We start from the raw sequence: 25,297 nt of genomic DNA on the forward strand, positions 1-25,297 counted from the left end.
TCACTGAGTCCTAGGCTACTCATGACAAAATTTCAGAAAGGACCACCAGGCAGTAAGGGACACAAGCTGTCTAAAACATGGATTTTTAACAAACAAACAAAATTGATTTATCAAATCAATTTTCTTTTTGTCCTTCATACATTTTTAATTTGGAGAAAAGGTAGAAATATTTCATTTTCTTGCTCTTGTACATGACATTAGAGATAGTCATGGTAATTATTCAATATTTCTAAGGAAAATACTTACACTAAAAAGTTTCACTCCATCTTTTTTTAACTCCATCTGAAGTAGTAATAGCAGCACTTGTTACCATTTATTGAATGCCTACTATGTGTTGAGCACTGTATAATCCTTGTAACAACTCTTTGCTGAACAGCAATGACATCATTATACAGAAAACCAATCTGAGACTTAAAGAGGTTGAATTCACACAGCTGAGTAATGTTCAGATTCAAACCTAGGGCTGTCTAACTTGAAATCCTATTACAGTATATACATATATATTGTTAGAAAGAAATGTATTATAGATTATATCCTTCAAAAGAAAATTTATACAAAGATTTAAAAAAGAGAAAGGTTTGTGTTGGCTGCAACTGATTTATGAACAGCCATCACTGCCCCCTGTGGACATCACCCAGGAATAGTCATATCTACCCCATCCTCTGAAATACATAAATTAGCAAAATAGAACAGAAACATCAGTTAGCATTAAAAGGAGGCAAAAAATACATAGTAAGTAAAATAAATCTTGACATATAATATACATTATAAGCTCAACTGCTAGTAGTTGCCTTATAAACCGATTTACCTGAATTCCTTTAAATCCACATAGGAAATAGTTGTGCCACAGAGGCTTGGTTTTGTCAATCTGAATATTATTAGCATTAGTACTGAAGTCCCTGCAAAAACAAAGACACATTAATTTAAGTCTAGAAGCTGCAAAAATCCATAGCTGCAAAATCAATGGCTGACTGCTGCCATCTTGTGCCAAGAGGGTGATACTGAAATTTTATTTTCTATTTGTTTTCACATATGTGCTTCGCAGTCTACTCAAAAACAACAAACATCTCCACATACTAAAAGGTAAGAGAAGTTGTAGTGACCTTAACAATTAAACTAGTTCCAATTGACCTTTTTTATTTCCTGAAACAGAGAGGAACTGATATATTTCAGCATAATCTACACCACATTTTATTTCATGATCATCCTTGTTAGGTTGATATAAACCACAAACTTTTATCCTTTGAGCTTGCTGTTTGGCATACCTCTAACTGTAACAGCACTCAAAGCCTTCTTTCCCCACACTCTCTGCCACCCATCCAACTTTATTGTCTGTACAATTTAAGAAGAAGAAAAAAAAAAAACAAATAATGATGATTCTAATGAATCATAACTCGTTCAATAAGCCTCCATGAATCTATACTGATATAAATGAACAAATGAATAAACAGCTAAATGAAGGAGAAAGAAAACCTCTTCCTTAGAGTAAAATGCCAAATAGCTGAAGTAGAAATTAAAAAATCATTATTTGGCAAACTCTATAATAGATTTTTTCACGAAAGAATCATTAATGGATGCTAAAGTCAGGGAGTAAAAATTTGATAAGAAATAAAATATTTACATAGATTCAAAAGTATTTCCCCAGCAGATACTTCTTGCAAAGAGCAAAAAATAGTAATTTAATGGCAAAGAAATCTGGCAGACATCACCTTAACCAAATGATCAAAGTTAACAACACCAGGGCACCTGGGTGGCTCAGTCAGTTAAGCGTCCAACTCTTGATTTCAGCTCAGATCATGATCTCAGTTTGTGAGATTGAGTGCCTTGTTGGGGTCTGTGCTGACAGTGTGGAGCCTGCGTCAGATTCCCTCTCTCTCTCTCTGCCCCTCCCCTGCTCGCTCTCTTTCTCTTTATCTCTCTCAAAAATAAATAAACATTAAAAAAATTAATAACACTGATAAAGAGACATCGTGTGCCTCCTTGGTATCATACACTGAGAGCATACCACTTGATGTGTGGGAATTCTTTGTACTATTTTTGTGAGTCCTTTGTAAGTAAAAATGATCTCAAAATGAAAAATAGATAAAGAGGTTTCTTTTTTAAATTTTTTTTTTGTTTTTATTTTAGAGAGAGAGAGAGAGAGAGAGAGAGTGTGAGTGGGGGGGGGGGCAGAGAGAGAGGGAGACACAGAATCTGAAGCAGGCTCTAGGCTCCAAGCTGTCAGCACAGAGCCTGACGTGAGACTTGAGCCCACAAACCCTGAGATCATGACCTGAGCTGAAGTTGGACACAACTCAACCATCCAGGCGCCCCTGATAAATAGGTTTCCAAATCAGCCAAAGGACAAACTATATGAAGGAAGCGGGGGGGTGGGGGGGGGGAGGTTGTTAATTAAAAAGTGAGGAAATAAGCAAATTTCCCCATATTGACTGAATACTTTTCATATAATTTGCTAAATACCTACTATTTGCCAATCACTGCAGTAGGTGCCCTCCATGCACTATCTTAACTAGATAACAGGGACATATCATCGCCTAAGAAAAATATTTAAATATGCAAGGCATTCATAGGAGTATAAAGGTAAAAAGTAAAATGTTTATCTTTTAACCATTTGTAATCTAGCTGAGACAACATGAATACAAATCATGATCACACACTACTGTCACATGACGGTGTATAATGTGGAATGGGAAATGAGACCAAGAGGGCATCATCTCTATAATCAGCATATTAGAGTGGAGAAGGGAGGCCTTCCTGGAGGCTCAGAGAGGTTTAGTGGCTCTCCAAGGACATACACAGTATGACTCCAGCTCACAAGCTCTTTACTATCATCCACAGGAGTTAAAATATATTGCTCACAGTCAATAAGAGGTCACACAATTTGGAAAGCAGATAAAATTATGTTAGCAAAACTAATCAAGTTCTGTTCCTAGCTAAGCAGAGATCTTGAAAGTCACCACAAAGAAAAAGAAAACTAAGAAGTGGGAGTCATGGGTGGGGGTATATAGAAAAAAAGTAGAGGAGGGAATTTGGACAGATATAGGAGGCTACATGAGAAATGTCAAGAAAACAGCTGAAAAGTGCCAGTTTTTGCAGAATGAGGAACATAGTTTAAATCTGTCATAGAAAAAAACTTTCTCTTTGGTTAGATATTTCCTGTTTTTTCTTTCCAGCATCCTTGTCTTGTCTCCCTGCCCAGCCATTTCCTAACATTCAAAAGCAGGCACACATTTTCCCAATTCCTGCATTGTATCACCCATCTGCTTTCTCTACTCTTGCACCCATGTTGCAGAATGCTAGGGAAAAACTCCTGAAAATGAGCAGTTATGACTTACTACACTGGTAATTTCCACTTACACGTTTTATGCATTGATTCACTTGTTCTTCCAACAAACATTTGCCCAGTGTCTACCCTGGGTATGTCAGGCACTGGGCTAGACCATTTACAATAACAATACCATCAAAAAATAAATACTTAGAGAAAAGTTTGAGAAAAAAATGTACAAGACATACACCCTTACAACAACAAAATATTTCTGAGAAAAGTTGAACAAGACCTAAATAAGTGGAGAGATATACCATGTTCATGGATTGAAGGAGTAAATACCGTTAAGATGTCAGTTCTTCCCAAATTGATCTCTATATTAAGTACAACCCCAATAAAAAGCTCAGCATGCTCTTTCATAGAAGTTGAATAGCTGATTCTAAAATTAATAGGGAAATGCAAAAGATCTAGGATAGCCAAAACAAATTTGAAAAAGACAAACAATATTAGAGGACTTAAGCTACCTGATTCCAGGACTTCTTATAAAGCTACAGTTTTCAATTAGCAAACCACATTCACCAATATATTAAAAGGATCATTCACCACAATCAACTGGGATTTACTTTGGGGATGCAGGATGGTTCAATACTTGCAAATCAACATCATACACCACATCAACAAAATGAAGGATAAAAATCATGATCATCTCAATAAATGCAGAAAAAGCATTTAACATAATTCAACATCCGTTCGTGATAAAAACTCTAAGTGGGTTTAGAGAGAACATACCTCAACATAATAAAGGCTGTAAATAAAAACCCACAGCTAACACCCTACTCAGTGATGAAAACCTGAGAGCTATTCCTCTAAGATGAGGAACAAGACAAGGAGGTCCACTGTTTCCACTTTTATTCAACATAGTGCTGGAGGTCCAAGCCACGGCAATCAGACAAGAAAAAGAAATAAAAGGCATCTATATTGGGGGCGCCTGGGTGGCGCAGTCGGTTAAGCGTCTGACTTCAGCCAGGTCACGATCTCACGGTCAGTGAGTTCGAGCCCCGCGTCAGGCTCTGGGCTGATGGCTCGGAGCCTGGAGCCTGTTTCCGATTCTGTGTCTCCCTCTCTCTCTGCCCCTCCCCCGTTCATGCTCTGTCTCTCTCTGTCCCAAAAATAAATAAAAAACGTTGAAAAAAAATTTTAAGAAAAGGCATCTATATTAATAAAGAAGAAGTTAAACTGTCACTATTTGCAGATGACATGATGCTATATACATAAAATCCTAAAGGCTCCATCAAAAAATTATTAGAAGTAATAAATGAATTCAGTAAAGTTTTCAGGATACAAAGTTGATACCCAGAAATTGGTAAAATTTCTATATATTAATAACTAAGTACCAGAAAGAGAAAGTAGGAAAAAAATTCCATTCACAATTGCACTGAAAAGAATAAAAGACCTAGGGATAAATATAACCAGGGAGGTCAAAGACCTCTGCTCTGAAAACTATTAACCACTGATGAAAGGAACTGAAGACAACACAAAAAAATGGAAAGATATCCCATCCTCGTGGTTTGGAAGAATTAATAATGGTAAAATTTCCATAGTTCCCAAAGCAATCTACAAGTTCAATGCAAACCCTATCAAGCATTTTTCACAGAACTGGAACAAAAAATCCTAAAATTTGTATGGAACCATAAAAGATCCCAAACACCCAAAGCAATCTTGAGAAAGAATAAAGCTGGAGGTATCACAATTCCAGATTTCAAGGTACACTGCAAAGCTGTAGTAATCAAAACAGTATGGTACTGCCACAAAAACAGATACATGGATCGATGTAACAGAGTAGAGAGCCCAGAATATACCCAAGCATATAGGGTCTATTAATCTATGACAAAGGAGGCAAGAATATACAATGGGGAAAAGATAGTCTCATCAATGAATGGTGCTGAGAAAACTGGACAGCTATATGCAAAAGAATGAAACCTGACCACTTCTAACACCATGCAGAAAAATAAACTCAAAATGGATTAAAAACCTAAATGTGAGACATTAAACCATAAAATCCAGAAAAGAACATAGGCACTAATTTCTCTGACATCAGTAGTAGCAACATTTTTCTAGAAATGCCTCCTAAGGCAAGGGAAACAAACAAACAAACAAACAAAAAATATATATATATATATGCATAAACAAAAGCATATATATATATACATATATATGTATATATATATATATATATATACATATATATGTATATATATATATATATATATATGAGAGAGAGGGAGGGAGAGAGAGACTATATCAAAATAAAAATCTTCTGAACAGCAGAGGAAATCATCAACAAAACAAAAAGGCAATCTACTGAATAGGAGAAGATATTTGCAAATGATATATCTGATAAAGGGTTAATATCTAAAACATATAAAGAAATTATACAACACCCAAAAAACATAAACAATCCAATTAAAAAATGGGGAGAGGATCTGAATAGGCATACAGATAGCCAACAGATACACGAAAAGATGCTCAACATCACTAATCATCATGGAAATGCAAGTCAAAACCACAATGAAATATCACCTCACACCTGTCAGAATGGCTAGAGTCAAAAGGACAGGATGTGGAGAAAACAAAACCTTCATGCATTGTTGATGGGAATGTAAATTGGTATAGCCACCAAGGAAAACAGTATGGAGGTTCCTCAAAAAATTAAAAATAGGAATACCATATGATTCAGTAATTCCACTACTAGGTATTTACCCAAAGAAGATGAAAACACTAATTCAAAGGGATATATGACCCTCTGTGTTTGTTGCAGCACTATTTATAATAGTTAAGCTATGGAAGCAATCTGTGTCCAAAAATCAATCAATGAATAAGGAAAATGTAGTGTGTACACAACACACACACACACACACACACACACACACACACACGGAATATTACTCAGCCATAAAAAAGAATGAGAACTTGCCATTTGTGATAACATAAATGGACATAAAAGGTATTATGATATGTGAAATAAGTCAGACTGAGAAAGACAAATACCATATGATTTCATTCATATGTGAGATCTAAAAAGGAAAACAAATGAATAAACAAACAAACAAAAATCAGAATCAGGGGCACCTGGGTGGCTCAGTCGGTTAACTGTCCGAATTCCACTCAGGTCATGATCTCGTGGTTCGTGAGTTTGAGCCCCATATCGGGCTCTGTGCTGACAGCTCAGAACCTGGAAACTGCTTCAGATTCTGTGTCTCCCTCTCTCTCTGCCCCTCCCCCACTTACACTGTCTCTCTCTCTCTCAAAATTAAACATTAAAAATTTTTTTAGAAAATCAGAATCAGAGAACAAACTGATTTGTTCTCAAATCAAATAAATACAGAGAACAAACTATTAGTTGCCAGAAGGAAGGGAGTAGGGGGATGGGCAAAAGGATGAAGGAGAGTGGGAGATACAGGTTTCCAATTATGGAATGCATAAGTTACCTGAATAAAAGACACAGAATCAGGAATGTAGTCTATGATACTGCAATAGTGTTGTATGGTGACATATGGTGACTACACTTGTGGTGAGCACAACATAAGGTATAGAGAAGTTGAATCACTGTGTTGTACACCCGAAACTAATGTAAAATTGTACATCAATCATAGTCAAAAAATTAAAAATTTTTTAAAATCTATGGTTTTCAGATAGTATAGTATTGGCATAAAGATAGACAAATACATCAATAAAACAGAATAGAGTCCAGAAATAGATCCATACATTTATTGGCAACTGCTTTTCAACATAGGCTGTCAAGGTAATTCAATAGGAAAATATCTTTTCAACAAATGGTGGTAAACAATTGTATAGCCATATACAAAAAATTATAAACTTCAACACTTATCTCATGCTACATACAAAAACTAATTCAAACTGGATCATAGGCCTAAATGCAAGAGCTAAAATTATAAAATTTCCAGAAGAAAACACTGGGGAAACCTTTAGTGCCTTGGGTTTGGCAAAGGTTTCTTAAAAACAGTCAAAAACTACAAACTTTGAAAGAAAAAAAAATCAATAAATTGGACTTGATCAAAATTAAAAATTCTTCTTCAAAAGACATAGTAAAGAAAATGAAAATCCAAGCCACGGACTGGAAGAAAATATTTGCAAAACATTAATCTAACAAAGGACTGGTATCTACAATATAAAAGAAAATCTTGTAGGTGAATAGTAGAAGATGAAAATCCTCCTTAAAATTGGGCACGAGATTTGAACAGATGACAAGTAAGTACATGAAAAGATGTTCAACATCATTGGTTAGTGAAATTAAAATTAAAACCACTACACATTTATGAGAATGGATAAGATTTAAAAAGACATGTTAGCAAAAATGTAGAACAAACTGAACTCTCATACACTAGTGATAGGAATGAAAAATGGTACAACCACTTTGGAAAACAGGCAAGCTCTTAAAAAGGTAAATCGAACAGTCCTAAATATTTACCCCCAAAGATGAAATACATGTCCACACATAAATTTGTACACAAATAACACTAACAGCATTATTCATAATAGCCAAAAGCTAGGATTGATCTAAATGCCCATCAATGGTGAATAGATAAATTATGGTATCTCCACTCAATGAATGTTACACAACTTGTGGATAATTCTGGGAGACACGCTGCATCCTTCCTAGGAGTCCTGGGAGAATGGAGACTCTTACCTATAGCAGGGACTACCTGCCTTAGTAATTCATCTCTGCTTCCCTAAGTCATTCTCTATGTTGTCCCATACCACTCCTGGGATCATATCCCAAATACTCTACCTTCATTCAAGTTTGTCTTCAGGCTCTGCTTTTGTCAAAAAAATGCAACTGAATCCATATATTCATCATAAATGGAAATTTTGAAGTGAATTTGGGTAAATCAACATAAGAAATTATTATGCACCCAGTTTTAAATGTTTACAAATAATGACACAAATTGTGTTTGAGACCATGTAAAGTTTTCTTTAAAGGATTCAACATAGAAGTCAGAAATGTCTGTATCTTGCATAACCCGGTATTGTGCCTTATTAAAGGCACACATAAAATATTTACTGAATGAATGAACATTACTACAGGCAAACTGGCCAATGAACAATAGCCAAAAATAAAATCTACCAGTCATATGCCCAAATCTCTTTGTAATTAGCAAATCAAATCCATCATACCATACTATAAGTAAGTAGGACTCATCCTAGGAATGCAAAGATACTTCAAAATTAGAAAATTCATCATCGTTAATTCATAGTATTTTTTAACTGCTCTTCTTCTTTTTAATTTTTTTTAATATTTATTTATTTTTGACAGAGAGACAGAACATGAGCGGGGGAGGGGCAGAGAGAGAGGGAGACACAGAATCCAAAGCAGGCTCCAGGCTCTGAGCTGTCAGCACAGGGCCCGATGCGGGGCTTGAACTCACAGACCGCGAGATCATGACTTGAGCCGAAGTCGGATGCTCAACCGACTGAGCCCCCCAGGCGCCCCTTAACTGCTCTTCTATATTGAATAGACATTTAATAAAATTCAATACCCATTAACATATTTTTTTTTATTGGCAAACTAAGAATTTAAAAAAAACTGCAAACAAAAAGTATGTCCTTAACTTGATAAAGCATATGTACTAGAAACTTAGGTCTATTATGCACCAGACTCTAAGTTTGTCACTGAGCCTACAGCACTGGAGAGGCAACAGTACCTAAAGTCACAGAGTTTATAATCTACTGGGGGAATACAGGCAAGTAAGCAGGTAATTGTAATACAGCATGGTAAGATGTTACAAGAGAATTAGAGGGTGCCCTAGTAACATAAGAAAGGCAGCACCACCAACTTTGCTGAAGACAGCTGCCTAAATAGATGATAAATACCTTCTGGGCAAGGACAGAGTTATTTTCATTTCTGTATGGCCCAGTATCGAAAACAATGTCAAGACACAAGGTAAGTCTTCAGTAAACGTGTTTTAAATGAATGAGCAAATGAATAAAAAGGAACAAATATTAAAGAGCAGCCTCAGATTCCTTTGGAAGTCAGATACAGATTTTCAATAAATTAAATGATTTATTATAAATTTGATTTCTTCTAAAGAGTTCATTTGGCTATGAATGCACATGCACCGTTACTCACAGTAGCAATCCTAAATACTCACGGGTACAAGGGATTTGTGTTGGCTAGTTGAAGAGTTTGTGTTTCCACAGGTTCCACCGCTATTAACATATCTTGTTCTACAGCCATAGGAAGAACAGAATACCCACAATAATCTATATGTTCTCCTAGAAAGAAAGAGAAAGAGTTTTTAACATTGCTAGCAAATGGAACAAGAGAAATTCAAGTAGGTTGACATACAAGAAAAACTTGACCACGAGCTAGGTTTTAACAGAAAATAAAAATACTATGGACAGAAAATGAAAGTTTTCTTTCTCTCCCAGACACGTGAGCCAGAAACTTCTGCTAGCATAAGTACATTAGTTATTAGTTTCTGTTAATTTTTAGACTTCTTTAAATCTTCACAAGTTTTTTTTCTACTTTCTAATTCATAGTGATAATCTTCAAATATTTTGTTTTGTGACTAGTTATATGGAGTATCAAGAACAGTAATCTCTCCTTTTCCTGTTGCTCTTTCATATTACCTTTTAAAATATGAACGGCTGAAGCCTTTAACACACCCTGCCTCGTATTAACATTATGTGAATCTCACTCTCCTCCTTGTTAGCCAACGTACTCACTAAAGTTGAGGACTTTGCTTTATTTATATTTTTAGCCTAAATAAATGCCTAACAAATTAGACTGGCATTGATAAGTTGTACTGAATGTGCTAGACATAGCTACGATAAAAAAAAAGAAACAAGAATCAGCAAAACTAAAAGGCAACTGACAGAATGGGAGAAGATATTTGCAAATGACATATCAGATAAAGGGTTAGTATCCAAAATCTATAAAGAACTTATCAAACTCAACACCCAGAAAACAAATCATCCAGTGAAGAAATGGGCAAAAGACATGAATAGACACTTCTCCAAGGAAGACATCCAGATGGCCAACTGACACATGAAAAAATGCTCAACATCACTCATCATCAGGGAAATACAAATCAAAACCACAATGAGATACCACTTTACACCTGTCAGAATGGCAATCATTAACAACTCAGGCAACAACAGACGTTGTCGAGGATGCAGAGAAAGAGGATTTCTTTTGCATTGTTGGTGGGAATGCAAGCTGGTGCAGCCACTCTGGAAAACATATGGAGGTTCCTCAAAAAACTAAAAATAGAACTACCTACAACCCAGAAATTGCACTACTAGGCATTTATCCAAGGATAGCAGCACTATCAACAGTAGCCAAAGTATGGAAAGAGCCCAAATGTCCACCGGTGGAGGAATGGATAAAGAAGATGTGGTATATATCTACAGTGGAGTATTACTTGGCAATCAAAAAGAATGAAATCTTGCCATTTGCAACTCTGTGGATGGAACTGGAGGGTATTATGCTAAGTGAAATTAGTCAGTCAGAGAAAGACAAAAATCATATGACTTCACTCATATGAGGACTTTAAGAGACAAAACAGATGAACATAAGGGAAGGGAAACAAAAATAATATAAAAACAGGGAGGGGGACAAAACAAAAGAGACTCATAAATATGGAGAACAAACTGAGGGTTGCTGGAGGGGTTGTGGGAGGGGGAGATAGGCTAAATGGGTAAGGGGCATTAAGGAATCTACTCCTGAAATCATTGCTTCACTATATACTAACTAATTTGGATGTAAATTTTAAAAATAAAAAAATAAAGTAAAAAAAAAAAAACAACAGTGAGGGAGACAAAACAGAAGGACTCATAAATGTGGAGAACAAACTGAGGGTTACTGGAGGGGTAACCAGGGAGGGGAGGGGGGATGGGCTAAATGGGTAAGGGGCACTAAGAAATCTACTCCTGAAATCATTGTTTCACTATATGCTAACTAATTTGGATGTAAATTTTAAAAAATAAAAAATAAAATTTAAAAAAAGAAGAAAAAGAATTTTTAATCTGCACTATTTTATATATAATAAGAAAATATAGGAAACAAACTATTCTATGCATTCTAATTCCTCTATGAATCATCTGTAGGAATTTTATTTCCTATTACACCATAATATTTTCTCCAGATTGCTATTTAAACTCAAGGTTGTTATTCATGAGATTGAAATACAAAATAACAATTCAAGAAAGAAATAAGCAAAATAAGCAAGCTCATTTATATTTCCCCAAGACAGGTTTTCATATCTGACTGTTCCTATGGCAAACACTAACCAACTAAGAAACACAAAATGAATGGAAGACAATTCAACTGCACAACTGCATTTTTAAATACTTATTATTAATATACAAGGTAGCAAATCTTTTCCATATTGATGTAGCCTTTAAAATGAAATGATAAAGGTTTTTTTTATGGATTGATAGTTTCACATGGAGAAGTGGTTTTCAAAGCTGCCTTTCTCACCAACTTCCTTCAAAGAAGACAATAATATAAAACAGTGGTTCACAAATAGAAAACGCATATTTAAATAGGCAGAACTCAGGGGAGGCACCAGGTTTTTTGTAAAAGCCACAGTGTGGATGACAGCCTTCTGGAAATAACAGATTTCTGCCCCTGTCAAAACTGATGGAATATACCACTCCCTACTCCACCCTACCCCACATCCCTGTGACAGGCAGGAAGGGAGCAGGAACTGCTTGCAGGTGAGGAGAACAAGATGATTACATTTTGAATATTTTAATGGTAAGTATAATAATGCTTTAATAACTACAGAAATTCATTTCATCCCAAGCACTAAGTAAATTAACTATATGGGAACATAATCCTCCCCCTTTTTTAAAATCAGAAGATAGTCACTAAATTTACTAGAGTAAGAATTATTCGTCAGGGAAATTCTTAGTTTGGTACCCTCACCCCCACAACTAGATAAAATGGCTCTCCTCCGAGAAAACTGCTTCTTTGCAGGCCTCCTGCAACACTGAAGAGTTGCTGATGTCCTCCTCCACTCTGCTATTACCAGGCCTTTTTCCCATCCTCCAGTTCTTGAAAGGCTCATGCCACATTCTCTCCTCTCCTTTCATCTCTCTCTTAGACACACTGCTCCTCCCTGAATACCTTAGCTATCTCGTTCCAGCCCCTCTCCATCTCAATCCTGGTAAACAATCTAGTCCAAAGCCCCAGCTGCCTAATCTCTTGACCTCCTCTCTGCTTCGGCCATCTAGCACCTTGACAAATCCAGTAATGACTATAGACCTTATCACCTGGAAATTTTTCACTTATGAAATTTTAGTTTCAAATAGCATATTCTTTACTAACACTTCCCATCCTGCCATTTCTCTTACTGTTCCTCCCACTAACTTGTTTGTCAGACTGCTTTTTGCCCTCTCTACCTTATAAGCTCCCTCCTGCCTTTCTTCCTTTTTCTACCCAGCATAGATTCCAGGATTCATAACTTCACCTGCTCTCCTATTAGTATCACCAACTTCCTGCTGCCATTGTCATTCTCTTGCAACCTCAATTCAAAACAACCTTGGATCAAACATTGGCACCTTGGACTAGCTCAGGGGGAGAAGAAAGAACAACTCTGCAGGTTGGTACTTTTCCAATTCTACAGTCTCCAGCTCTAGCCAGATTTCAATGCTACCCAGAAAACCTTTTGTTCCTCCAGTCATCTCCCTCTCCCACCTTTCACAAGGTTATTTCAAATGTCCCTTCTACTTAAACCCCACCTCCTTCATCTAACCTCCACAAAAACTCCCTCAACCTCTCTACCTAAGTTATACATTTATCTACATCAACCTGCATGTCTTCTGTTAAAAGAATCAAAGTAGCCCTCTTCTGATGCCCCTCTTGCCTTCTCAGGAAATCTGCTCCATCAATTCCTCCCTTCTCAGTTATCTAGAATCTCTCTCTCCCCACTGGCTTTACTCTATTCCTCCTCCCTCCCTCATTTAACCATATTCAAACATCCCTTTTTTAAAAAAAAAAATCCTCCATTATTTGCTTCAAAATAAAATAAGATCACCTGAGTTGATAATCATAATTGTTGGGGGCAACTGGGTCACTCAGTCAGTTAAGTGTCTGACTTCAGCTCAGATCATAATCTCACGGTTTGTGAGTTCAAGTCCCCCATCAGGCTCTGCGCTGACAGTGTGGAGCTGCTTTGGATTCTGTGTCTCCCACTTTCTCTCTGTCCCTCCCCCGTTTGTGCTCTCTCTCTCAAGTAAATAAACATTTTTTTAAATATAATAATAATTGTTGGATACATGGGAGTTTTTTCTATGTTTACATTTTCCATTATAGGAAGTTCTCTTTTTAATCCTCCTTTGACTCCTGTTTTTTTCTCAGTTCCTCATCCTGTTTTCTCTTGATAGAACCTACTCATTCTTCAGGTCACCACCCTTTAAAAAAATTCTTATGTTTATTTATTTTTGACAGAGAGAGGGAGAGAGAGAGAGAGAAAAAGAGCATGAGTGGGGGAGGGGTAGAGAGAGAGAGAGAGAGAGAGAGAGAGAGAGAGGAGAGACAATCTGAAGCAGGCTCCAGGCTCTGAGCTGTCAACACAGAGCCTGAAGTTACCCACCCTTTTAAAAAGGCTTCTCAGTATTCTTCTAACCCAATGAGTAAATGTAAAATCATGAAAATTATTAACCAAAATTTAAAAATTTATCCTGCGGCACAGAAAAGTCTTTTCATCTCTCACGAAAATAATATTAACAACAAAATTTCAACAAATTTTCAAAATAAATGGACAAAGTTAACACTAACAACATGGATTGGGAAAGATGCAATTTCCAGATGCAAAAGCTTTACTTGCTGTACTAAGATACATAGGAAACATTCTATTTTTTCAGTTTTCTTGGGAAAAATTAATGCAAAAAATGTATTAACAGCAATTTAGATCTTACCAAAGGAAGAAACAATTAAGAGAAAGAAATTTTGAAATACCTATTATGTTGACTCTTCCTGGTGCTCGAACATAAAACTTGGGAATGGATCCAAACTTAGAGTTAAACATTTCCTTTAGCTTCATCAATCTGAGTGAACAAGAGTAGAATATTTCAGAATATCTATATAATAGGAAAACCCATAACACACACACAAATTAATTATTCCTAAAAAGAAAAGCAAAATTTTTTACCGATATACTTCTTTGAAAATCCTAGGATAAGACAATACAGTGACTCCCTCAGTGACACAAGAGTATAGCTAAGCACATAGAAAAGTAAAGAAAAAAAAATGGATATACTCAACAGGAAAAATGATTAACTTCAGTTGTAAAGAATATAACTTTCTGTACAATTCTCAATGATATTCAGAGAAAAATCTCTTTATCTTAAAAGAAATAGTATGGGAAAGTATTTCAATTTCCTAGAGCTACCATAATAAAATATTACAAACTGATTGGCTTAAAATAATAGAAATTTATTGCCTCACTATTCTGGAAGCTAGAAGTATAAAATCAGAGTGTTTGCAGGGCTATGCACCTCTGAAAAAAAACCTGTACAGGTGAATGAAGCCTTCCTTCCCTCTTTTTAGTTGCTGGTGGTAGCCATTGATCCTTGACATTCTGTGGATACAGCTGCATCACTCCAAACTGCCTCTGTCACCACATAGAATTCTCCCTATATGTCTCTATCTGTATCTCAGCTTTTCTTTCTTATAAGGACACCAGTCTTATTAGATTGGAGCCCACCTTAATTCACTATGACCTCATCTTACCTTGATTACAGAAGTATATAAAGATGCTAGCACAAATAAGGTCATATTCAGAGGTTCTAGGTGGACATGAATGAGGGTTGGGGGGCACTATTCAACCAAGTACAATACAAGTAGCAAATGAAAACTAGACTGGATATCAGGAGACCACAGTTCTAATTTCAGTGGGGCAAATCCTTTTCCCTTGGCCTCTCTTCTTTGAAATTAGAACTAGATATTCCTTACAGGCCTCTTCTAGATCCAAAATTCTTAAAACAGACTTAATTTTATATTAAGTCATCTCAATGCACTTCTATGAATACCTGTCCACTGTTTATAGTTCCACATCATAGTGTATCTGAATAATAACACCAGGACAATAAATATCTGTTAAAGCCTATCATATTCAAGACACCCATTAATTAACTGATCTTAAAGATTAATTAGTTGTAAGAAACAGAAAATCACACCAAGGACAGATCAAGGAAAAAGGAAATCTATTATAATGATAGAAAGATATGGGGAAGGTATTCAAGATGGCCTCCTTGGAATTGGATAGCCATCAGAAACTGTTTATATTAGTGTCTTTGGTTCTCTTTTCACGTCTCATTCTATCATCCCTCCAAGACACCATCACTACTCTGTTCCATGCTGTTCACATTTCAGTTGCCTCTGTGAGCCTCTTAGTTTCTATTCCTCCATACCTTCAGTTTCATGACACTGTGGCCTCAACTCTATAAGATTTAACAGCTCCAATGTCCTAAACTATCTGATTAAGTCTCTGTGTCCATTAATTCAAATTCTCAAAAAAGATAATCCGGTTGGCAGTTTAGGTCCCGTATCCATCCTGGTCTATTTTTCAACAAGAGGGTGAGTTTACTGATATAAATAGGTCAGTTGTCTTAGTTACAAATACAATTACTTGGATCTACTCCCTCAGCCAAGGCTGTGGATGACAATAGAAGATGTGGGCAGGGAAACAATAACAATAACAATAAACAGGGATATCAGTAGCACATCATTCAAGACACATTTACTGGATTCCCAGGTAGGTATGGATAATGGTGTCTGCCTAAATCTGAGTTGCCTCATATATCCTCCAAAACGATTTAGCACAAGAACAAGCAAACGATATAAAACCTTATCTTTATTATAACTAGAAACAGAGAATCCACAAACTTCAAGTTACCTATAAGAAAGAAAGAAAGAAAGAAAGAAAGAAAGAAAGAAAGAAAGAAAGAAAACCACTCTGACCACTAGAAACTCAGTGAAAAAGAAAAGAGGAGAGTCAACAAAACTAAGATTAATCTAAAACCACAGGAAAGAAAAAATTCCACCCATTTAAAAATGGGAGGTATGGGAGAAGAAAAAATAAAAATAAAATAAACTCATTGATTGCTATATAGGCAACAGGTAAAAGTTAAAAGATATCAGTAACCATGATAAAGCAACATTTTTTTAATGTTATCATACAGGTATATGCAAGGATATTATTAAACCACTAAAAAAAAAAAAATTCTTAGGGGCTCCTGGGTAGTTCAGCTGTTTAAGCTGATCTTGATCTCAGCTCTGGTCATGATCTCACAGTGAGTTCGAGCCCCATGCCAGGCTCTGTGCTAATGGCATGGAGCCTGCTTGGGATTCTGTCTCTCCCTCTCCCTGCCCCACTCTCCCTCTCTCACTCTCTCTCAAAATATATAAACTTAAAACAATTTCTTAGAGACACCATGGCCTGTGCAGTCAGGTGGACCTAGGTTCAAAACCCTTCTTTACCACATGATGAAATTCCTTAAGCTCATTTTCTTTATATGGAGTATAAATATGTATCCCACAGAATTATTAAGGAGATTAAATAAGGGAGTGTGGAAAGGGTCTAGCTTCGGGCTGGCATGAAGGATTTGTTTAAGAAATGCCAGATTCTTGAGTTCCTTACTGTTTCTATTCTAGAGCATGTGAATAAGAACCCACTAAAAGCAATGAGAGATGGTAGGTAATTAAATATTTAGTCTCTTTAGCTGATATCAGGACTGGAAGCACTATTGGAGCACTGGGGTGATCTTAATGATGCTGCTAAACCCTGGTACTCTCTGCCCTGCATCTCCCATTTTATAGAGAGGGTTGAAAAAACTTAGGTTATGTGTCTGTCAAATTCTAGATAGAATTATTTAAAATGTTCACATTTTTCAATGAAAGAAAATAGACATAGAAAATAGTAAAAGGCTAAATAAGAAAAGTCCTCTGCTTTCTCAGAGCATTAAAAAAGATACATAAGTATAAAGACAACCAATAGAACAAGAATATAAATCTTCCTAAACACCAAAGAAATTTCAAAAAATATAGGGGCAAAGAAAGCAGACAGATAAATATAAATTGGTAAATAAGGAAACACAGAAACTATTCAGAAACTATATTATAAATAGGGGCGCCTGCGTGGCTCAGTCGGTTAAGCGTCCAACTTCAGCTTAGGTCATGATCTCGCAGTCCGTGAGTTCAAGCCCCGCATCGGGCCCTGTGCTGACAGCTCAGAGCCTGGAGCCTGCTTTGGATTCTGTGTCTCCCTCTCTCTCTGCCCCTCCCCCACTCATGCTCTGTCTCTCTCACTCTCAAAAATGAATAAATGTTAAAAAAATTTTTTTAAATAAAAAGAAACTATATTATAATACATAATTATAAAATAAAACGAGTTAAAAATCAAGCATGTTAGTTACATCAATAAATGTGAATGGGCCTACCTCACCTATTAAAACAAAAAGACTTGTAATTAGCTCCAAAAACAGGACCAAACTATATGTTGTATACAGACAGCACTAAAACAAAGTCATTCAGAAAGACCAAATATTGAGGAACAGGCAAAGGTATTCCAGGCAAATAGACACAATAAGAAAACAGAGGTAGTAATCCTGATATCAGACATCATAGAATGTAAGCCAAAGAACATATAAGGAAAATTCTTAATGCTAAGGGCTTCAATTCAAAATGAAGGTAACTGCTTAAGAAATGCCCTCAAAGGAAACTGCAACCACTTTTGTAAGGCAAAAACTATAGACAATGTAAGAAAAATATAGATAGAAATACACCAACAATAAAAGACTATAAGATACCTTCCTCAGTATAAACACAGATCAGGTTGGAGCGTATGGGTGGCTCAGTCAGCTAAGCCATCCAACTCTTTGGCTCAGGTTATGATCTTGTGGGTTCGTGGGTTTGAGCCCTGCATCAGACTCTGCACTGACAGCATGGAGCCTGCTTGGAATTCTCTCTTTCCCACTCTCTCTCTGCCCCTCCCCACAGGCACGTGTTCTCTCTCAGTCTCTCTCTCTCTCTCTCTCTCTCTCAAAGTAAATGAATAAAATCTTTAAAAAAAAAAAAATACCAGGGGCACCTGGATGGCTCAGTCAGTTAAGCACCCAACTCTTGGTTTTGGCTCATGATCTCGTGGGTTCGAACCCCCTCTCAGGCTCCACAGTGGCAGTGCAGAGCCTGCTTGAGATTCTCTCTCTCTTCCTCTCTCTGGCCCTCTCCCTCTCTTTCAAAATAAATAAACTTAAAAAAAAAAAAAAAAAAACAGATCAGGTGGACAAAAGGAAGAAAAGAAAGACCCAAACAACAAAATTGATAAAGTAGATTATGGGTGTGTACATATATTTAACATTATACTCTGATAATGGGGAATGTAACTTAAGGACACATGGAATATTCACAAATATTGATCACATATAAGATCATAAAGAACATATCAGTAAATTCCATGAAGTAAAAATACTAAAAACAACACTCTAAACTCAATACAGTAAAACTAGAAATTATTAAGATCAAACCACAGAAAGGTCCTCCAACCTACTAATGTTTAAAGTGCCTTTTAACTCTTGGGTGAAAGAGGAAATGAACTAAAAAAACAGTTCAAAATGAATTTAAAAAAAAACACTTCAGAGAAGGAGGAAATGAACAGAAAGTATAGAATTTCTAATAATAATAATGGCACTATATATGAAAATCTATGGGATACATTTAAAGCAATCAAGAAAGCCTATAGCCCTAACACTTTTGTCAATACAAATGAAAGAATGATAATAAGTGAACTAAATTCTCAGCTCAATAAGCTAGAAAAATAAGAACAAAATGAACACAAAGAAATCATAAGAAAGGAGACAAGAAAGAAAAAAGTAGAAAGCAATTATTCAGGGAATACAAAAACAGTAGACCTAATTAAATTAAAATCCTTACTTTTTTTAAAAAAACTTTTACAAAATAGACAAACCACTAGCTAACGGCTGATAAAACACAAATACGCAAAATAAGAAATGACAATGGGGAAATAATATTAAGCAGAAGAAAACTAGACAGTACCTAATAAAACTATATTGGCATTCATTTCTACCCAGAAACCCTATGTCTAAGAATTTACCCTGAAGGATTACCCCCAACAGTATGAAAAAACATATGCATGAGATTATTTATTAAAGAATTGGTTATAATTGCAAAATACTGGAAACCTAAATATTCTTTTATAAAAGAGTTTTGAATAAAGTATGGCCTATTTACGAAATGAAGTACTATGAAATTATAAGAAAAGAACAGTTTTCTAGAAACTTTTCTAGAAGCAGTTTCCAGAAATTTTTATCAAGTGACTTCTAGAATAATTTATTATAAGAAAAAAACAAGTGAGGGGGGCCTTAGTGGCTCAGTTGGTTAAGCGTCTGACTTCAGCTCAGGTCATGATCCAGTAGTTTGTGAGTTCAAGCCCCACGTCAGGCTCTCTGCTGTCAGCACAGAGCCTACTTCAGATCTTCTGTTTTGCTCTCTCTGCCCCTCCCCTGCTCCACCCCCTTTCTTTCAAAAACAAATAAACATTAAAGGAAAAAGAAAAGAAAAGAGCAAATGATATGCTGAGATGGCCTAGAATCATTAACAACCCAGTAGCAATGAGCATTCCCAGTGTTCAGATCTTGGTTTCAAAAGAAACCAGAGCTCATTAAAGAAATTATTCCAGCACCAGGGCAGAAAAAGTACCGTAGAAACCTGAAACATCTTGCTGTGCCAGAAAGTTGGGAAGTGCTTAAACAATGATAGTGACATGTCAAGTCACAAGAGCTCACATAAGGAAACTCCCACTGCCCAAATCTTGAAAATTTTGAGCATCAAAATAGCAATAAGGGTAACATATGATAACCCACAGAATAAAATAGAAACCAATGAGTCCACACTGACATAAATAAATGGAAGAAAAGGGAAACACTTCATTGCACTAGAATGCCAAATAATAAATGTTAAAAAAAAAAATTAAACACTAGAAAATCACCATTTGGTGACCACGATAGTAATAATTGATACTGGCAAGGGTCATCAATGGATGCTAAAACCAGTAAATGAAAGTTTGATAAGAACAGAATATTAACATATTCTTATAGTATTTCACCAAAATATCCTTAGTAATTATGGAAGAAAAGGATAGTAACTTTGCAGTGGAAAAATCAGGCAGGTGTCTCCTTAACCAAGTGATCCAAATGAACAGCATTGATAATGGGACAAATAGGCCTCATGTGTCTCCTGATAATGATGTACTAAGAAAACAAAATTAATTTTTTAAGTATTCCTACCAAAAATGGATGAAGTGAATCTAATTGTAAATATTAGATAAACTCAGTATAATCATGACTCTTACACAGATTTTAAATGAAAATGTTAAATATTTTACTTCTCTCATTAATGACAGAACCAGTATGATATTATAACCAGTTGAAGTAGAATCCAAAGTACCACTCATGTACAGTCAACTAAGGAATGCTGAAATGAATTTACAAACAGATGCAAACCAGCAAAACTGGTTAATAGCTAGGAGGTACAGTGAATCGCACTCCACCAGGCACAGTTTGCATTTTCTATGGACGAGATTCATTTGCATTGCTCTCAGTTTTCTATGACCTACAGACCTGTAAACAAGCTTGAATATAACAAAAGGCTCCCAGCCACACAGAAATCAGATAACCTAGAAGGGTATTTCGGGCAACTTCTGGTTCTCTTGGGATGTACCCAGTAATCTTCTGGTCTTTTTCAAAGTTTTTTACAATTTTTCCTACAACCCAAATTGAGAGATATTCTATAAAATAACCAATCACGAAATACAAAAGACACAGCAACTGTACCACAAAAAAAAAAAAAAAAAAAAAAAAGATTTAGGGGTGCCTGGGTGGCTCAATCAGTTAAGCTTCTGATTTCGGCTCAGGTCATGATCTTGCAGTTGGTGAGTTCAAGCCCCGCATTGGGCTCTGTGCTGACAGCTCAAAGCTTGGAGCCTGCTTCGGATTCTATGTTTCCCTCTCTCTCTGCCCCTCCCCTGCTCACACACACACTCTTTCTCTCAAAAATAAATAAACATTAAACAAAAAATTTTTTTTAAGATTTAAAAGACAACAACTAAATGCAACATGTGTCCTAGATTGGATTCTGACCAAGAAAAAAAAAAAAGGTCTTTTTCTATAAAGGACATTAGTGGGATAATTGGTGGTACTTTGAGGCCTGTCAATTAGATAATGCTGTATCAGTATTAATTTCCTGATTTTGATCATTGTATTCTGGTTATGTTGGAAAACATCCTTGTTTCTAGGAAACACACTCAAAATTTTAATATCAAAGAGGCATCCATCATGTCTTCAACTTAATCTCAAACTATTCAGGAAAAAAATGTAACAGAAAAACTGATAATGCAAATATGGTAAAATGCTACCATTTGAGGAATCTGGGATAAGAGTAGACAGTAATTTTTATACTATATTTTGACTTTTATGGAAGTGTGAAATTATTTCAAAATAAAAAGTTTTTTTTTAAACAAAAGAAGCATTTACTGATGCTTTACTAAGCACTCTACTTAGAAAGAAAATTAATAATAGCTCTCTAGGGATTATAAAAATCTGGCAGAAAAGATAGTTAAGCTAAAAAGTACAATACAGAGAGACAATAGAATGATAAGCCAGACAAATACAGTCCTTTGGGAGCACAGAGAAAAGATATTTCTCCCTACCATGGGGGAATGTGGATGGTAAAATAAACCTAGAAGGGAGAGCATAAATTCGAGAAGCCTCCTCAAAGAGATAATAGTTAAAATGAATTTTAAAAGATGATGTTAAACAAATGGGATGGGGTGATGCATTCTAGGTAAATGAAAAGGCCCAGCATGCTGCATTCAGAAAATTATATTTAGGGTTTTTAATACATCAGAGGAAGAGGCTGGTGGTAATCAAGCCCCAGATCTTAAAAGGCTTGGTATACCATATTGAGGAACCTGGCTTTTAACCCATAGACAATGGATGTGAATACACATTTAAGGATGGAGTGATATTAATCAATTTCACACTTGACAAACTCACGTTTTCAAGTATTTGAGAGATGGGTTATAGGAAGGCAAAGCAAAAACAAAGAAATCCAACAGGCGGCCATTTGTAGTAAACAAAGAGGAAGGGCTGATGGGGACAGAGAAGGGTGAAAATTAAATTAAAGTGATATTAAGAAAGTCAGATCCATAGGAATTGGTGACCAATTAGAAGTGGGAGAAAGTGAGGGGGCGCCTGGGTGGCTCAGTCAGTAAAGCATCTGACTTTGGCTCAGGTCATGATCTCACAGCTTGTGGGTTCGAGCCCCACGTTGGGCTCTGTGCTGACAGCTCAGAGCCTGGAGCCTGCTTCAGATTCAGTGTCTCCCTCTCTCCCTGCCCCTCCCCTAGTCACACTCTGTCTCTGTCTCTGTCTCTCTCTCTCAAGAATAAATAAAACATTTAAAAAAAAATTTTAAAAATAAGAGGGAAAAAGTGAGGAATAGGGAGAAGCATATGGTAAGTCCTAGCTTTCTTGCTTCCATAACTACACTAGCCTCAACAGAGGTTCAAGTTGTTTCGCTTGTGAAAATCATATGCAGACAAACTTCAAGTTCTGCTGAACACAAACAAGGTGGAGTGCTAACAGCGGAGTTAGAACAAGACTCTAAAACGTGTTTTAATAAAATAATTTTGAGGTACCACATGTGTCATTTTCCCAGACTACCTCAGGAAGGCAGCCTGTCCATGCCTTCTTGTAACTGCTCAGCACTGGAGGCTTACCATTCAACATTCCTCCCTTTGAAATTCAAATGTATGGAGGCTATAGAAGGAAACAAGAAAAGTATATCTAAGAATAGAAAGAACTGAAGTCTACAGTGTTTTTCCAAACTTCATACTTAATCCTCTAATAATGAAGGAGTATGGCTGTAATTGGGGAAGTAGCTGTATTTTCCGCTCTGGGTTAGTCACCAGCGAGACTCCATCTCTTAAAATGTAGTCACTTAAAGTATTGCCCACCCCTGGCCCACAGAAGAGTACAATGAACATTTTCAATGTGAAAACAACAGCTCCTACAAAGATTACACTGTTAAAGGCAGAATTGGCCAAAACATTACCACACAAATTGCTGAATCTGGTGTTCTGAAGGCTTTTGACTTAAAATCCTTTGTTTGTTTGTTTGTTTGTTTGTTTTAACAGCAGTTTTAGTAACAGAACTTGAGAAAAAAATATGACTGCAGTAAATGAAGTGGATTTTACTCTATGGATTGATTCTCAGGGGACACTAGGGTGACCATTAAGGCTAGACAATATGCAGAGATGAAAGAATTAAAATTTCAGGAGAGAAATGGGGTGCCTGACTGGCTCAGTCAGTAGAGTGTGTGACTCCTGATCTTAGGGTCATGAATTCAAGCCCCACATTGAGTGTGGTACCTACTTAAAATAAGCTTTAAAAAAAATTTTTTTTTTCAGGAGACATGTATCTTTAGTTTGCCGTTGTGACCTTAGGCAGTCTCCTATCCTGTCTGTGCTTCTGTTTTCTCTTCAATATCAGGATGCCTAGCCATGGCATTACAAAAAATATTAATTTTTACAGCTAATTTAAGAATAATTGGTTAATATGTATTCTTATGGTGAAGGGGATCAGAATAATGCCACTCCAAAATATGCCATTTGACATAGGATTACTTTGAGCTGAAGGCAATCAAGAAACAGCAGACACCAGAGGTGCTCCTACCCTCCCTCCATCTGCTTAAAAGCAGGGCATAATTTCTCCCTTGCCTCTGTGAGGTTGTCTCTCCTCCCCTCTCTCACACCGAGAGAGGACTCATTACTGAAGACCTCACTGACTGGGGTGTACATGAACAAAACTTACTATAATAACCCTTACCTTAGTAAGGTTTCCCCCATATAGTCCCACAACTCACCACCCCTAAAAGCCCAAACAGCTTTCCTTTGTCTAGTCACTTCTCACAATCTATCATCCTTTGTTAAAATGGTATATAAGCTCCTAGAACCAACAACTTCTTAGGATTTCACTTTTTTTCTTAAGTTTATTTATTTTGAGAGAGAGAGAGAGCACCAGCAGAGCAGGAGTAGAGAGAGAGGGAAAGAGAGGATCCCAAGACGACTCCACACTAAATTGGGGCTCAAATTCATGAATCATGAGATCATGACCTAAACTGAGATTAAGAGTTGGGGGCGCCTGGGTGGCTCAGTCGGTTAAGCAGCGGACTTCGGCTCAGGTCATGATCTCGCAGTCCGTGAGTTCAAGCCCCACGTTGGGCTCTGTGCTGACCGCTCAGAGCCTGGAGCCTGTTTCAGATTCTGTGTCTCCCTCTCTCTGACCCTCCCCCGTTCATGCTCTGTCTCTCTCTGACTCAAAAATAAATAAACGTTAAAAAAAAAATTATAAAAAAAAAAAAAAGAAAGAGTTGGATGCTTGACAGATGAGCCACCAGCTGCCCCAGGATTTCACTTCTTTTCTGTGAAGCCCCTGTGTGTGTGAAATAAACCTTTTCTCCTGTTAATCTATCTCTTGTCAGTTTAACCCTCAGGACCCAAGCTACTAAACCTAAAAGGGTAGAGAAAAAGTCTTTCCTCCCTTATAATGGTAATTTATGTGAGCTCTATGCCTCACTTTCCTCAAATACAAACTGAGAATAACAGAACTCACAGCAAAGGTTTGTTTTGAGGGTTTTAGAAGCATGAAATAATTATTAGTTTTTATTATAACTGTTATTTTGAAATTTAATAAACATTAAAAATGGCATTTCAAAGTATAGATAATTGTTATTAAAGGGGGAGTGGTTAATCCTACTTCAATCCTTCCACCACAATAAATTCCTCCCGATCAGAAATTCAAATGTAAAAATGAAACAATAATTATATTAGAGATCTTGGAAAATAAAATCATGATGGTGACAATAAAAATAGTAGATGGTGGAGTGCCTGGGTGACACAGTGGGTTAAGCCTCTGACTTTGGCT

At 36.4% G+C, this 25,297-nt stretch overlaps 1 protein-coding gene across 3 annotated transcripts in view; it reads right to left on the bottom strand.

Annotated features, from left to right (window-relative positions):
• The window catches only part of GALK2 (galactokinase 2), a 154,282-nt gene that overhangs the window by 123,830 nt on the left and 5,155 nt on the right, over positions 1–25,297 (bottom strand). For 2 of the 3 annotated variants that reach the window (XM_030318224.1, XM_030318222.2), the window contains exons 2-4: positions 14,253–14,341; positions 9,436–9,559; positions 809–899 (exon numbers count right to left, since the gene is read on the bottom strand). In XM_030318224.1, coding sequence (XP_030174084.1) covers positions 809–899; positions 9,436–9,559; positions 14,253–14,341 — 304 coding nt within the window. The remainder of the gene's footprint in view (positions 1–808; positions 900–9,435; positions 9,560–14,252; positions 14,342–25,297) is intronic. The other variant, XM_030318225.1, reaches the window with a different exon arrangement.

Source organism: Lynx canadensis, chromosome B3, assembly GCF_007474595.2.
Source record: "Lynx canadensis isolate LIC74 chromosome B3, mLynCan4.pri.v2, whole genome shotgun sequence".
In the NCBI taxonomy this organism is placed as follows: domain Eukaryota; kingdom Metazoa; phylum Chordata; class Mammalia; order Carnivora; family Felidae; genus Lynx; species Lynx canadensis.